Source organism: Hydra viridissima, unplaced genomic scaffold (genome assembly GCF_058129835.1).
Source record: "Hydra viridissima isolate aposymbiotic clone 2 unplaced genomic scaffold, HvirCarnegie_v1 scaffold_12, whole genome shotgun sequence".
Taxonomy (NCBI): Eukaryota; Metazoa; Cnidaria; class Hydrozoa; order Anthoathecata; family Hydridae; genus Hydra; species Hydra viridissima.
Genome location: NW_028324311.1, coordinates 12195111 through 12212654, shown reverse-complemented (window position 1 = coordinate 12212654; position 17544 = coordinate 12195111). Strand labels below are relative to the sequence as shown.

At 31.2% G+C, this 17544-nt stretch overlaps 1 protein-coding gene, 1 long non-coding RNA gene and 2 pseudogenes across 2 annotated transcripts; 3 read left to right on the top strand and 1 right to left on the bottom strand.

The window, feature by feature from the left end:
• The first annotated feature begins 3964 nt into the window (after positions 1–3964).
• On the top strand, positions 3965–5913 carry LOC149881316 (uncharacterized). Its single transcript, XM_090068872.1, has 2 exons — positions 3965–4111; positions 4903–5913. Exon 2 carries the CDS (start codon positions 4921–4923, stop codon positions 5785–5787), a length of 867 nt encoding a protein of 288 aa, XP_089924998.1. The 5' UTR covers positions 3965–4111; positions 4903–4920; the 3' UTR covers positions 5788–5913.
• Positions 5914–6043: 130 nt separating this feature from the next.
• Positions 6044–11497, top strand: LOC149881315 (uncharacterized; annotated as a pseudogene).
• Positions 7702–13096, bottom strand: LOC149881314 (uncharacterized). Its single transcript, XR_016445656.1, has 3 exons — positions 11912–13096; positions 11549–11623; positions 7702–7820 (listed from the first exon to the last, which is right to left on the bottom strand). It is a non-coding gene; the product is annotated as an uncharacterized LOC149881314 (long non-coding RNA).
• A 37-nt stretch (positions 13097–13133) lies between these two features.
• On the top strand, positions 13134–14391 carry LOC149881313 (putative histone-lysine N-methyltransferase 1; annotated as a pseudogene).
• The last annotated feature ends 3153 nt before the right edge of the window (positions 14392–17544 follow it).

Below are 17544 nucleotides of genomic sequence, written 5' to 3'. Positions count from 1 at the left end.
AACAAATTTAACTTGATCAACAAGTTTTTCGGTGACAAGGATTCATCTGATCTGTAGACTTTTTATATTGTAGCTTATGATCATTGTAAAGCAAATAATAAACATGAATATCACTTCACTAAACGAAAAAATTTTAAAGCAGTTTGACATTGAAGCTGCAAAAGACACGGAAAACTTTAAAAAAGTAAAAACTGAAAAAGCTTTCTTTATCGCAAAAACCATTCATCTTGTTCAAAGGTATGAAGACATTTAACAAACAAAACTTCCCTTTGAAGAAATTAAAAAATTTACTGTCGAAAAAGAATACATTCAAAAAAAATACTTTCAAACAGCGTCAAAACTTGTTGACTCTAAAAAGTGGACTCATTAAAATTGAGCAAAAACCAATCTACTTGTACAAATGCAAATACTGCTCAAATGAAGACCTCAACAAGTTTGTAATGGATGAGTGCGGTAAAAATTTTGGATAAAATGTTCTTGCCAACAAGAAACTCTAGACATTAAAATAGGCCACTATCACTTCAACACAAACAAAACAAGCTTGTCAAGAATTATCCACTTCCAAGAATGCATCAAACAATATAACGGAAAACAAAAATGCAAAATTCAAAAGAAAATCTTTGAAAAACTAAAAAGCTAATTTCTAGCTTTAAACCTTTTCGTCAACTCCAATGAAAAAAGCATCAAATATTCCAAAATTACCAAAGAACATATACTCATCTTCTTAAAGCAACTCGGGTTTACCAATCGCTATGAAAATGCTAACTACATTTATTTCGTACTGACCGGAAAAAGAATAGATGACATTGAATACTTGGAAGAACAGCTCATCAAGGACAATATAGAATTCTCTTCCCTCTATGACACTTATTACTTAAGAGACAAGTCGAATGAAATTAAAAGAAAAAGCTTCATTAACGCGCAGTATATTTTGTATCAACTTTAAGAAACAGAAATCATCCATGCAAATTTAAAACTTTTGTTTTCTAAAAACGATTGATAAAAAAAAGCTGCATGATGAAATTTGCTCTCGCCTATTTCAAAAACTTGGATGGACTTTTACACCCACTTTCTAATTATTGAAAAATTTAGTCATTGCCGTAAAATAAGACGGAAATGTACATCAATGCGTCAGAACTGGCAACTCTCTAAAAGGTGACACGATTATCAAAAATTCGCACGAATCAAAAACTTAGCACGCTTAAGTATGGAAAAAGTACTAATGCGCTAGAACCGGCATTTTCTTACAACTTACGTTTATGTAACTATTTGGTATTCACCAATACTTCATAGCATTTCCGTGAAGTTAGGGTTGCACATGAGTTGCGCTGAACTCATTCAAAAACTTATGCAAAAAAACAATCCAGTTAATTTTTTTTTAACAAAACAAGTTTCCCTAATCAAAAAAAAAAAACAATGGTATGAACTATGATGGTGATACTTAATAAAATAAGTATCTTTTTACAAAAAGTTGTGAAAAAGAAGATATATTTAGTAATAATATTATATCTTTGTAAGATGTTATATTGTTATGATTCAGGTATTTTTTGATATCTATGATTATTTTTAACCCTTTTTATAACATAATTTATATATTTTAAGATTCTTGATAAAATATCAATCTAACAATAGAACTACATATGCATCATGATAATATAACGCCATTCTTATTATATAGTGATTCTAAACTTACGCTGAAGATAGGGCAGCTCACAGCAAATGTAACTTTTCTTGCTTAATTTGAGCTGAGTAACTTTCTAAAACGTTGGATCAATACCATTTCAGTTTGTTGAACACCGATAGTTTAGGGTTGAACTTACGCAAAAAACATATGAAAGTTATTTTGAAACGCAACTGCGTAAGTTTCGTGAATACGGCTTTCAGAGTTTTGAACTTACGCCAAACTTGCGCCAAACTTGCGCCAAACTTGCGCCAAACTTGCGCCAAACTTGCGCCAAACTTGCGCCAAACTTGCGCCAAACTTGCGCCAAACTTGCGCCGAACTTATGCCAAACTTGCGCCAAACTTACACCAAACTTACGCTAAACTTATACCTAAATTACGCCAAACTTGTGCAAAATGATGGTTTGGTGAATAAGCTCCCTGTTTCCTGGACGTTTTGAATTTGTTTCAGCTTCTTAATTGAATCGTTGCATTAAGAACTTTTTCAACATCATTTGAAGTGAGAGTGGTTGGTGTGGCCATTACGGTTAAGAACTGCCTCCTGAGTTGCCTTACTACTTTCATATAAAAAATTGTGGAATTTTCTGAGAAATGAGAATTAAAAAAAATAAATCTGTATTCGCACGTTGAATTAAAAAGTTGGATTTAAAGACTTTTCCACAAAAAAATGCTTTTAAATAAGCATTGGTTATTGATACATTATAACTTTTAACATAGCTGTCTAGAATCGTACATTATTTAATACTTTTAAAATTTTGTAGCCATTATTTTTTTACGTGGCACTCTTTTTTCTATATTTAAAACTTGTTGAAATAAGACAGAGATATAAAAACCATCAATATTATCTGAACGTTAAAATAGCCGAAACTGAGCACCCCTATTTCAAAACCCTGCATTCAAAATATAAGGTAAGTATGGGTATTAAGGCCCGGCGGGTAATAAGGCCCACTAATCCAAAGTTAGGGAAAAAATAAATTGTGAAACTTTTTTTCGACATTAAAATATTAGAGTTATCTGGTTTTATCACTGGCAGCAAAAAGAAATCAGCATTTCTTTACCGCGCATTCGACAAAGGTGGGCCTTAATACCCATACTTACCTTATTATATAACACAATATCTCTTTTATTCAGAAAACACATCTTATTACATCCAAATCTGAAGAATTGAAAATTTTTTTACACAAAAAAATCAAAGGTCTTCCGGGAATGAATTTTGAAAAAATTTGTTAAAGGAACATTTCGTCGGCTCACATTTAAATATAAATCTTTAATAGCACCGTTGCTCGTGTAAAAATAAACTCAATCCGTCTTCTTTTTAGTAAAGTGTAAATAACATCAGTGAAAAACTAAAATTCTCATTGGATTTATTCTGGCGACATTTCACGCACTTTTAAACACACTAACATTTTATTATAAACACACAATTTATGACTTTTTTCTTTAGAAACTACTTAAGGCGTTTTTCTTTAGAAAAAAACGTACTTAGTTGTTCGTACTTGGTTCAATTCCTGAAGCAAAATCTCTAGATTTAGGCTCTATGCACACGGTTGTCATGAAATCTGAAAATGAGATAAAGGATTATTGTAAACATTAATATATCAAGCTGCGGCGACAACAAGTTGGTAATAAATTTTTTCGCGTATTTTTTGGTTATGAGTTATAAAGATTAGATTTGATGATGTATTTCCCTATGTGCTTGTAATCTATTGACCGTTTTTTAAATCCAAAGTCAATAACAGAAACTTTGCAACGTGTGTTGTAACAAGTCACATTTATATTGTTGAGATGCTCTTACTATTGCTTAGTGGATTTTCTTATTTCTGAGATGTTTTCCGTAATCGCTGAAATGTTTTCTAGATTGCTGAGTTCTTTTTCACACTCATAAACATTTCTGAAATATTTATTAAACATTTAAGATATATTTCTCTACCGAAGAACACGATGTGAACAAAATAGACGACTAAAGAAAAAAACAATCCTTGTTTAAGAGAATAAGTTCGTACAAAGACCTTTGTTTAAGACCTTTTATATGCAGATAAAATCAATAAGCGTAAACACTTAATGCCATGCTACAGCTTAAAATTTTACGAAATTTTAGTTAAAAATATTTATCAAAAAGTAAAATATGAAGAAACACTTTTTTCTGCAATTTAAAATGATCTTTTACCTGATCTCTGATATACGAAATTAATTTATAGTTAATTTTACCTTCCGACATAAAAATTTTATCCACCAAACTCGTTTTTACTTGCTAATATTTGCGTATGTAATAATTGGGTGTGGTTTGGATTCCAAAGTTCAACTTCATGACTTGTTATTGCTTAACGATGTTGTTTGTAAAAATGCTATTTAAAGTCGCAGTTATATTTTCAAATTTTACTCGTGGCTCTTTTTTTAACATTTGGAATTTAATTCTCTTGCCTTGCTGGTAATAATTTTTGTATCATCTTTTTGAAATATTGGTTGTTGTTTTTTCTTTTGTCTTTTTTTTAGTTTTTAACTATATTTAGGCGCTACTGCAGTTTCTCCCCCCCCCCCCCCCCCTTTTTTTTTTTTATGATTGATTCTGATAGAGAATTTTATACTGATTCAGAAAAATATAAAAACAGACCTGAAAATCAACGGAAAATGCTCTATTTCGAAGTCAAAGTTTTAAAAAGTCCCACTAAAAACCCAAATATTCGCAATTTTTTTTCAAAAGGCTTTCATTTTTAACGAATACTTATTCAGGTCTATGTTTTTATATTTTTCTGAATTAGCATAAAATTCTCTATCAGAATCAATCATAAAAAAAAAAAAGGGGGGGGGGGAGAAACTGCAGTAGCGCCCTATATTTACTGAATTTAGTTCAAAATTTTCCGTATTGTTTTATTATAATGTTTACATATATGCATTTGCATACACAAATAAAAATTAATACTAAGAAAAGTTTTATTTCTGATATTTATCAATCAATTTCATGGGAAAAATCGTTTTCAAAAAATATGCAAATACATATTCTTACACAAATGATTTTATTAACTTTTACAACTGCAGTATCTATGGTTTCACTATGTCGGTTAAGTTAAGTTGTTGATTAAGTTGGTACTGTTTTTGATTGCATATTAGAAGCGATAACAACTTAGTCAACAAACTCCCAGTTTCTCTTTTTCATAAAATACTTAAAGAATAGTTTTCTTGCTTATTTATTTCGATTGAGTTTTGCTTATTGCATTACAGTTCTCCAGCTTAAAACACATGGCTCCTAATCTCGAAGAAACAAACAAAACTTTTTCTAAAGTTGCAGTTAATAATGCAGATGGAAAGTATGGTTTTGGTAATCAAGGAGTGTTTGCTTCACAAAATATTCAACAAGGTGAAGTCATCTTTAAGTGCGATCCGTCCAACTGTGACTATATTTTTGGTGAAAATACAGACTCGCTAAAGACAAAAGTTGATTTCTTTAAATGTTGCGATGAATATCCAGAATGCAAAGAATTTATACTTAGATATCAGTATATGGTTGATCATGATACTTACTCGTTGCCGAAGAAATGGAAAGAGCTAAAGTTACTGAGTATCTGCGGTCTTTTTAACCATAGCTGTGAACCAAACTGCGGCTTGATAGGAAATTTCTCTTTTGTCTCACTGAAAGATATATCAGCTGGTGAAGAGTTAACTTATGATTATCAAACTCTTGACACCGAGGCAAGCTTATACAACGGTTTGAACTGCAAGTGCGGTTCAATTAACTGCCGCGGTATATTGTCATTCGAACACTACAGAAAACCGGAATGGCAAGCCATATTTTATAAGTACTGCACCGATTATGTAAAAGATCAAATCGATAGTCTTAAAACAAAATGGTTCTCATCAAAATGCTACGTTAAACGTTTTGAACCATCACATAAGGGATTGGTCGCTTTACAGAGTATAGAAAAGGACTCTTTAGTGGCTACCTTTTTTAACGACGTGAAGCCTGAGTCGCATTACCTTCGCTCGAATGCCAATCCAACCTGCTATCTGATTGACAAAAGTGTCTACACTGCAAAAGAAATAACTCTTGACGAAGAATTGACACTTGATTATCCAAGCCTTTTACCTCTACAAGCCCAAACTGTGTAGATTTTTACGTTATATTAAAATTTTTCACATCATGAAAGAATTTTATAATATTAATTTATAATATTAACTATTGCAAAAATCTTTTGTTTTTCTAATTGTAAATGCAGCCGTTTTAAAACGTTAAATTAGTTAAATTAGAAAAGTAAAATATGAAGAAACAGTTTTTTCTACAATTTAAAAAGATCTTTCACAGTTTCTCCGATTTGAGAAGTTTATTTATTGTTTATTTTACTTTGCAATATGAAAGTTTTACAAAGTTTTTCTCACCAAACTCGTTTTTACTTGATAATATTTACGCATGCTATAATTGGGTGTGGCATGAGTTCCATAGTTCAACATCATGTATTGTTATTGCTCAACGACAGCGATTCCAATGCTCAACGAAAAACATTTGACGTTTGACAAAAAACACGTAATTTTCATGAACTTTACTCTCTTATATCTTTTTGTATGCTTAAGCAAACACCTTGAGGTTTTTTGCATCAATTAGTGATACTCAACCTCTTTTCAGCCATATATAGAAAGTAATATGGTTTATTCGACTTTTACCCATATCTTAAGACCACTTTTATATTAAGATATGGGTAAAATTTAAATAAACCATATATAGAAAGTAATATGGTTTATTTAAATTTTACCCATATCTTAAGACCACTTTGAAGAAAAAAGCTTGAAGCGGGAACGTTTTTTTAAAACGAAGCTTTTGGAGGTAAGGATTCCTTAGTACCAAAACACATCCAATTTTTACAAAACTTTCCGTATATATTAAAAAAGGGATGAGGAATCTAATGCAATGTGGACACTTTTTAACTTTTATACATAAATTTTTAGTTCTTAGCGTTTCAAAACTTCAAAGTTAATTTTTATAGAAAAAAAAAGTTTTTTTAAAAGTGTCCAGGTGGAAAATGCAAGTTTAGTCTTTCCTCTTTTTATATTAAGTATTTATTTATGTTTTCTTGAAGAATCGGTTCTAAGGATTTGTAGATAGAAACTATGTATATATATGTATCTATATTCCTTCGCATATTTTATGACGTTTTTTGTTTTGATTTTGCATTTCCGAAATTTTAACTTCAAATAAAATTGAAACTGAAAGTATACTTCTTGATTTAAGACTCCAGTTTTCAAGGCAATAAAAATGAATTTATTAAGGTATTTTGTCTGGATTGTTCAACTACAAGCTTGATTCTTACAATTTTTACTCAAGTCTGTACTACAGATTCTTTAAACTGTTTTTTTTCAAAACAAAACCCGGAAATAGTAATTAACTGACGTTCACAAAATGGAAATGTGTAAGAAAGTTATCAGTTTTTTTTTCAGTTATTTTTCTATTTTTTATATTGGTTTAGTAAAAGAACCTATAAACTCTAGTGATAATTTAAATTCCCTTTTGTTATAATTGCTTAAATTAAGTTTAATATTAATTTTAGCTACCAAATTGTTGTCAGTAACACCAACCTACAAGATCATTTTGGATTTTCTAAATATAAATGATGGCATTATTTCTGTCAAATATCCTGATTTTTTATTAACTAATAACCACTTTTTAAAAATTTGCAAAGAAAAAGGAAAATATAACTTGGCTTGGCAAAATCTTTCATTATTTTTTACAACCTACTGTAAATATAATACTCTAGAGTGATGCTAATAAAGTACTTGAAAAAGTTTAAAGATTATGTTGCAAAATTAAATAGAGAAAAAAGTTTGGACTTAACAAAAGCTTTTTTAAGCTCTGTTTTATCTTTTAATAATGCTTTTTCTGATGTTGTTGGTTTGTCACCTTCTGATGCTTGTTCTACTTCTATCTACAATAGTGAAATTGTACCAAATCATGCTACTGTTTTTGTATCTTCTGACTTAAACCTGCAAATTGCTAATGATGATTTTTCGTGCTCTGTTACCCCGAATTCTATTGTATACACTCCTTTAGGAAATGGCTCTGAAAAATTTTTTTTTAAAACGCAAGTTAATGAAGAGAATCTCTCAGTTTCCAATTTAGATAAAACACTACCTATATTATCTGGTGATTTGACCTATCAAATAAAAAAATACAAACGGAGAATTAATCATCTCAAATTAAAAAATAGACAAATTAATAGGAGATGTAATGAATATAAAAGAAAATATCAAGCAATCTTGTCAAAATATGTCAGAAATGTCAACAAAAGAGAAGTTAGAAAGGATTGTAGGATTAACCAATTGTTGCAGAAAAATTTTGAATTGGAAAAAGAAATTGATTTGGCTAGAAAGCGTTCACAATCAGATTGACAAAAGGCATGGTATTTAAAGAAAAAAATTGAAAACACTGTTTTGAAAACATCTGATGAAATGAATTATTCAATCTTAATGGAGAGTTTAAATTACTTTGAAAATCTTTCAGAAGAACTGAAGGAAAGAGTTGATGTTTTTGAAGGAGGTAGATATAATGATAAAATTCGCTCTGTATATTATGACCTTTTAAGTAAAAATGCTTCAGTTAATAATGTTGAATCTGTTATCAGAACTGTACTACAAAAAATGGCTGGTATTTCATGTGGCGCACTTCCAAAAAAGTCTTTGGCTGCTGAATTTTTTAGTGAAATGAACCTTTTATCAAAAGCTCAAGTTAGAGAGGCTATGTTGAATAGCACACACAATGTTCTTCATACAGATGGCACAAAGTATAATTTTAGAGAGGTTGGTAGTTTTCAAGTCACAACATCATCTGGAAGCTACACATTTGGGATAGATGATATGTTTTCAGGCGAGGCACAATCTTATTTTGGAGAGCTAAAAAATTTACTCACTGATATGTCTCAGATATTTTCTCCTGAAAAGGAAAACTATGAGGATGATCTTCGAAAGCTTATTTTTTCATTCAAATCTTTGATGACAGATCGCAGTATAGTTAATTCAAGTTTTTTTAGCCAATTTAAACATTGGAGAGAAGCAATTTTGCCTTTTGTTGTTGAAAACTATGATCGGCTTCCTTTAAATGAAAAATTAAAAATTTCTCAAATGCATCATGTTTTTTGTGGCTTACACGTTTTCCATAATTTAGGAATATATGCAGAATAAGCAATCATGGAATGGGAAAAAGTGGTTGAGCAGGAAGGTAGTATTCATGGTGGTTTTAAAAATTCTCAAAACTCACGTACCTTTGATATTTTATATGAACTTTCAAAACTTACAAGTTATAGACATGGCAATCAACGGAATGGGAAAGCTGATGAATGGAAAGCATTTTTGCATAAAAAATTTTCAAAAAATTTTATGGTTTCATTTCTGCATCATTGATTTAACATTATATTTTTACTTGGTGGAGCAACGTATTTTCACAAAGATCATCTTAAAGAATTTGTTTTTAATCTTAATGGTTCAAATTTCCTTCATGAATCAATTAGGTATGATATTGACAACATAATTTTTCATGCTTCAACCAGAGCTCTGGGAATTTTTAATAAACTGATATCAGGACCTCTTTTTCGTATTATTGAAGAGGAGGATCATATTTTTTCTTTGAATACTGTTTGGTCGCAAATGTTTAATTATTTTGTTTGTTGTTCTTCTGATGCATCAATAATGTTAAGTGGTTCTACATTCTTTGATGTCAAATATCTCACCAAGGATGAAGTGTTTGATTGTTTATTTTCTTATTGTAATGACCCACTTTTGGATGCCTTAACACAAGAATGTCTTGAAGTTATATGTTGTTTGTGTTCGGTTATGATCCAGAGTCAGTTAAGAGACCAATTGCCTGGAGGAAAATATCACAATCCAGATGCTGATGTTCTTGAGGAAACTCAAAACTGCCCACGTACTAACGTTGTGTCTGAACATGACTTTGCTTCTTATGACCGCAGGTTAAAAATGAAACCTAACATGACAACAGTAGCTGCAGCTGGTGTCATCATGTTTAACAATAACAAAACAGCTGATTGGCTAAATGGGAAATCACAGGAAGAAATTGCAAGGCTAGTTTTACTAGCAAGGCGAAATAGAAAAGGATATATCAGAAAGTACAGAGAAAAAAAAGCAAATATATTGCAGTACAAAATCAATGAGATGGACAAGCGCAACTTAGAAAAGGAAATAAAGGAACAAAAGACAAGCAAAGAAAAAGAGTTTTTGACAACAGAAATTGGAAAGGATGGTGGTTTAATTTTGTGTAAAGAGGATTTGGAGCAAATCCTAGGCACTGAAAATGAAATTCTAATGAAGTTGCAAAGACAAATTAAATTTCGAAAAAAAAGTACTTCAGCAAAAATTTCCAGAAAAGTGGTTACAGTTAGGAGAAAATGGAAAAGGTGAAAATTACAAAAAATTTGGTATAGTGGCATTAAAAACAAACCTACTATCAATTTTTGAATTTTTAAAAAATGCTCCAGAACAACAAGCAAAAACAATAAAATGTTCAGTAATCAGACAAAATAATGAAAGACAAGAAATGTTGTTAACATTAAAACAAAAGGTCATGTTAGAAGGTGAGGCTAGATTATTAATGGAAACTGGAAAAAAAAAAAAGAGCAGGCACATCAAAGGGAAGGGTTCCAAAGTTTTTAGGAAAAAGAATTAAACATAAAATGGTAGATAAAGGTGGCAAGCATGTATGGTATTCAGGGTTTGTAGTAAGTGTTTTAGATGACAATGAATTTAATGAGGAATGCGAGTTTGAGATACTATATGACGGATTTGAGGATAAATACAATATTGAGTTAGTCAAAGAGTGGAGGATGAAATGTGTTGTGATAGAGGGAAAGGCTGATGGTTATGTGGAGGGTGAAGTTCGAAAAAAGCATAAATGTTGTTAATATTGTTTTTGACGCAATGTCAATTCAACTTCAATTTATTTTATTTCTGTTTGTTATTATTATTATTATTCAATTTAATGTCTTTATGTTTGTAATCTGTTTGATCATCTAGAGTTGTGTAGGTGCACCCACAAGTCATGATATGAATACCTGTCTTCTGTTCACCTCTGCAGCAACGTTGATTTACCGGTAAGTAATTATTTGTATGTTTGTGTGTACCCACCCATAAGTCACTATATGTATGTTTGTGTTTATGTGCCTGTCAGTCATTATGTGTATGCTTGTGTTCTTTTGGACCTCTGGAGCACTATTTAGGTACAGGTAAGTCCTGCAAATTGTTGTGTTTATGTACCTGTGAGTCATTATATATATACACTTGACTTCTGTTGGAACTGTGGCCGGAGTTTCATGTGATAATACTGGTCAATATATGTAAGTTTCTTTTTATGTACCTGTAAGTCATTATATGTATGTTTGTGTTCTGTTAAATCTACATATATATTTTTTAAACATCTTTATTTTAACAAGGCAACCACTGCAAGCAACCACTTTTAGAGTTGGAAGTTAATGGAAGAGCCAAGGCAAAGTTTATATAGCTATATAACAATTAACAGACGACTTAAAAGATTGCAAAAAGATGGGTAATTTCATCATGCCAGACTTTATCGAAAGCCTTTGATATCCAGAGAAGTAGAATTTGCTTAACCACTTCTATCTAATGCTATGTAGTGCTGTTCTGAAACAACAATTAGCAAGTCAGCTCTAAGACAAGATGGTTGAAATCCATGTGTTTTTTATTTTATCTGCAAATAGAGCCACCTTAAAGCTTTTCAGGATGATCAATAGTTTTGGCTAAAAGTTAACCCATTACTTAGTTACACTAGTGTGAATTAGGAGCGTTCCGTGCCACATAGTCTTGTATTGTGATGTTATTGTTGTGATGTTTTGTATTGATAGACAACTTGGCTTACCTTCTCGTGGTGTCTATTGTTAAAAATGATTATTAGGTTGTTTCGTTACTGAAACTTGCTACCTCTAATCATTCACTAAAAGCCAAGAAATAAGTTTTAGAATAAAAACATTTTTTTATGTCATTTTCATTTTTTTTTATCTTAGGCATTTTCATAAGTTCACATAAACAATCTTAAAGAGTAAGTTTCTTATTTTGTAATTATTTTGGTTTCAAATGTTTTTAATTTATACATTTTTAAAATGAATTAAAATATTTTTAACACGTTATTGTTTATCTGTGTTTCTAATAATAATATTTTTACATTTTTAATATTGATATTTTTACATTTAATAATAATATTTTTACATTTCTGCTGTTATACCTGCTTATTGCTGTTGTAAGAACTCCAACTTTCAAAAAGTAAGTTTCTTTCATTAAAAATTAAATTTTAACTTTATTAAAGAACCTTCTGTCTGTTAAATAGGCCGTTCTGAGTAATTTTGACAGTTTTCAATGCACAAGAAGTTTCTGTTTCAATGCACAAGAAATTTCCTTACACAAGAAGTTACTGATCAGTCGGTAAATTAAGCAATAGTTTTAAAATGTATTATTTGGATTCCATGAATTGATTATGCATATTTGCATAGTGTAATTATAACTTAACCCCAAATTTTAATATCCAAAACCAAGTGAATAAGTAAAAACCCTCAGCATGTAAAATAGAAGATTCTGGTCAATCCCTTCCAATTTAAAAAAAATTGGATCATTATGGAAAATTTCAAGTGTAATGTAACAACAGTTCAAAAATATCAAATACATTAACAGTCGATATGCCAATTGGTTTGTGCAGCCTTTTTGCAGTAATTTACTGACCAGTCTGTAAATTAAACAATAATTTCAAAATGATGTATTATTTGGATTCCATGATTTGATTATGCATATTTGCATGGTGTAATTGTAATATAACCCTAAATTTTATTTTCCAAAACTAAGTAAATATGTAAAAATCCTCAGTCTGTAAAATAGACGATTCTGGACAATCCAGACAGAATTGAATAAAGATATTTTGGCAATTTATTTTTTTATTGTTGGTAAATCAATATGGAAAATTTCAAGTCAAATGTAATTACGCTTCAAGAGTTATTCAAGAGTCAATATGACACCAAAACTAAGTAAATAAGTTAAAACCCACAGTCTGTAAAATAGGCGATTCTGGGCAATCCCTTCAGAATTAAATTTTTTTTTTTTGGTATTTTGTTGTTTTATAGTTGTTGAATCAATATGGAAAACATCAAGTCAAATGTTATAACGGTTCAAAAGTTATTCAAAAGTCAATATGATCCAAAATACTCTCTTTTTCGGTGCCATAACAATGCAAATTTTCTATACTTAAGCCCTATACCTTTCGTCAAAAAATCATCAATTTTTGCACTACAAAAAACTCAATAACTTTAGATCCGTTTAACTTCAACGGCAGAATGACCCCTCATTTTTTAAGTCAAGTAAAGCTCTATACAATTATATAAATTATATATGTTTATTTGAATTATAAAAAAATCGTCTGGAATGGCTATCAACGATGTTATTTGTAAAAATGCTATTTAAAGCCGCAGTTATTATTTCAAACTTTATTTGTGGCACTTTTGATATCATTTGGAATTTAACTCTTACGCCTTGCTGATAATAACTTTTGTTTCATCTTTTTGAATTATTAGTTGTTGTTATTCTTGTTGTTTTTTTATTACTTTTTTTTTAATTTTTAACTATATTTACGAAATTTAATTCAAAATTTTCCGTATTAGTTTATTTTGATGTTTCTATATGTATTTATATACACATATAAAAACTTATACTGAGATAAAGTTTTATTTCTGACATCCGTCAATATTTTTAATGGGGAAAAACATTTTCAAACATGTAAATATATGTTTTTAGACAAATGATTTTATCAACTTTTACAACTGTAGTATCAGTGATTTCACAAAGTCCGTGAAGTTAAGTTGTTGATTAAGTTGGTGCCTTTTTCGATTCCATATTAGAAACGATAACAACTTAGTCCACAAACTCCCAGTTTCATAAAATACTTGAAGAATAGTTTTCTTGCATATTTACTACGATTGAGTTTAGCTTATTGCATTACAGTTTTCGAACTTGAAATAGATGGCTCCTAATCTCGAAGAAACAAACAAATTTGTCTCTAAAGTTGTAGTTAGTAATGCAGGTGGAAAGTATGGTTCTGGTAATCGGGGAGTGTTTGCTTCACAAAATATTCAACAGGGTGATATCTTCTTCATGTGCGATCCGTCCAACTGTGACTATATTTTTGGTGAAAATAGAGACACGCTAAAGACCAAAGTTGATTTCTTTAAATGTTGCGATGAATATCCAGAATGCAAAGAATTTATACTTAGATATCAGTGTATGATTGATCATGATACTTACACGTTGCCGAAGAAATGGAAAGAGCTAAAGTTACTTTGTACTTGCGCTTTTTTTAACCATAGCTGTGAACCAAACTGCGGTTTCAAAGGAAATTCTTGTTATGTCTAGCTGAAAGATATATCAGCTGGTGAAGAGTTAACCTTTGATTATCAATTTCTGGACACCGAGGCAAGCTTATACAACGGCTTGAACTGCAAGTGCGGTTCAATTAACTGCCGCGGTATATTAACATTCGAACAATATAGGAAACCAGAATTTTTTAACGACGTGAAGCCTGAGTCGCATTACCTTCGCTCGAATGCTAATCCAACCTCCTATCTAATTGACAAAAGTGTCTACACTGCAAACGAAATAACACCTGACGAAGAATTGACACTTGATTATCCAAGCCTTTTACCTCTACAAGCCCAAATTGTGTAGATTTTTACGTTATGTTAAAATTTTTCACATCATGAAAGAATTTATGATATTAACTATTGCACAAACCTTTTGTTTTTCTACCTTTAAATGCGGCCATTTTAAAACGTTAAATTAATTATGTTTTATTCTTTCAACCTCCAACAGTGTAAATGAAACGAAAACCTACGAGAACTTAAATAAGTAAAAGTTAAAGATAGGACTAGTAAATAATCAAAAATTTATTGATTATTATAAGAGAAAATCTAGTTTTTTAATATCTTTAAGTGGAAAAAATTGCTGCATTTTTTCAATTTAAAGAAACAGCTATGTAACTGTTTAGAGACAAAGTTCTTCAAGTTTTATTCATCACAAAGTTCATTATTTGTACACGAAAATTAATAAATTAATTAAAAGTATTAAAAAAAGTTGATTTCCTTCTGGACAAAACAAGTGCAACTCGACAAAATGTTGACCAAGCTGTATTTTGCTATCAATATTTCGTTGCGAATCCTTTGTTGTCGATCACAGCCTTGCATCTTCGAGGCATAGATTCGATCAGGTGATCAATGAAACTTTGTGGAATCGCTGCCCAGGCCTTTTGGATTTGTTCAAACAGCTGATCCTTATTACGAACACCTTCACAATTAATTCTGCGGTTGACGATCTCCCACAGTTTTCGATAGGGTTGAGATCCGGAGATTAAGGCGGCCAATCCATCACCGATAGGTGGTTGTCTTGAAACCGCTGCTTGACTACTTTTGCAGTGTGTTTCGGATCGTTGTCTTGCTGAAAAACCCATTTTATTGGCATATTCCATTCAGCATGAAGTAACATAACATCTTTCAGGATATTTTTATACATGAAACGGTCCATTATTCCATCGTTTCGATGTATTGGACCTAGACCGTTAGCAGAAAAGCACCCCTAGACCATTACATTGCCTCCACCATGCTTCACATTCTTATGGCAGTAACGTAAATCGAGGCGTTTTCCGGCCGGTCGACGTACACGGCAAATGCCATCGCTCCCAATGATGTTGAACTTCGATTCATCTCTGAACAGGACAGTTCGCCATTTTGCTACAGACAGACTCCTGTTTGCTACATCTCATAATGACTCCACATTCCAGTCATTATGAGATGTAGCAAACAGGAGTCTTTTCTTCTGGTTTTTTAGTGAAATCAGCTGTTTCTTTGCAGGGCGTCGAGAAAACAATCCGGCTTCAACAGCATGTCGTCTGATTGTTCGGTCCGATACAGGCAGCTCTAATTACTTTTGTATCTCGACTGATGATATCCAGGGATCTTTCTTGACGGATCTGACGGTCATAGAATCCTCTCTAGAAGTGGTGGAACGCGGTCTTCCACTTTTGTTATCTGCTGCCAACTTCCCCGTAGAACGATATTTGGAACATAGTCTTGATACGGTCCATTTTTTCACGCGATATTTATCACAAATACTTTTTTGTGACATTCCACTTACGTAATCGCCAATAACTTTCTTTCTTAGTTCCAGTCCCAGACTGTTGTAGAATGAAATAACTTTGTTTTTGAATTAAATATTCTTAATGTTTTTTCATTTGATTTAAATATACTTAAATACAGCTCAAAGTTTTCTACAGCATAAAAAAAAATAAAATAAAATAAAAACTTTTTTCCTGAACAAAAGAAATTAATCATAACTCCTTACCATTTCATTTGACCCCATTTTACTTTATCCTTTAAATTTACATGAGCAGTTTTCATTGTAAATTTTTTGGTTCTTTGAATTATATGATTGCTTATATTTTGTGAGCTTTTGTCATTTTGTGAGCTCTGATAGCAATGTTGAAGCTAAACATTTTCGTAGTATTGTTTAACAAAATTCTTCGGACATTTTTTTTAAAAGAAAAGTTTTTATTGAATTTTCAAACTATAATGAATAAATTTATATCAGTTTAAAAGCAATACAAAATTTGAGTTTCTTGGAGTTTCGGCACATTTTTTTGTGCATTTTAACCACTGTTAAACACCCTAACGTTGCCAAACACACTCCCCACAGTTTAAGTTATCACCGCACAAAATAAGTTACTTCCCTTACATTCCGTATTCTTTGACAAGGCATCTGAAGGCTTTATGCAATCAATTACTCACCTCAACTAGTCATAATCATAACTTAAATAATATTAATAACTGTGAAACTAAGCACAAAAATGATACAAAAACCAAATATGGTTACCGAAGCTTTTTCGTTATTAAATTCGCAGCAAAACATCGGAAGTAATTAGAAACTCCATAATCTCAATCAAAATAAAGCTTTTAAAGTTAGGAGATTGTCTATATTACACCTCAAGCAATCTTTGACCATTTATAATCTCCTCCCCTCCTTCGTATTGTAAGTCATACATTTCTTACCGACCCCCTCTAAAAGTTCGTAATAAAGTTTCTATCCCCCTCGCCCTTAACAACTTTCTGTTTAATATACAAATCTAACTTTTAAATTATATTTTATTAGCTGTATCTGCACACCACATTAATATGGAGAATGGTGAAAAAATTTCGTCAGTGGAATTCGACTCGGAAATGACTTTGTCAGTGTGGTAACGTTAATCCAGTTATTTTTGTGACTAACATCGGTCAACAAAGTGCCTCAAAAAATTTAAATAAAGTTAAATTTAATTTTATTGTACTATTTAACAGAAAAAGAATCATTATTATTACGTTCAATCTATTAATCTTTGCAATGATTTTGGCATAATTATGCTGGCAATGCACCTTGTTTCAACGTCAAGTGTTCACAGTTGACAATAAAATTGCCTGATGCAGAAACGCTCTCTCCGAGGATATCAATGCTGCAGACATGCATAACCTTTTTCGGGAAAGTTCAGACAGGATTGAAAACTTCTTCTTTTGAACTTGCTCAAATTCCCCTGTCTGAGGGTCAAGCACATGTCAACTTTTTTACTTCCACTAACGACATGATTTGAAGCTTTGAGCACCAGTGCCTGCATTTTTACTTTTAGTAACTTCAGTGTCTGGAGAAGCTTGAAAGTTCTCAATTTACAAAAAGAGACCATAAGCTACTACCAAGGTCTGGTTTGCTACTAGTACCTAAAGTAAACATAATATAATTGTGTTATAAAAAATTATGAGCCGCTGTTTTCACAGAAAGTTTCCGTTTTAAACTAAGTTAATT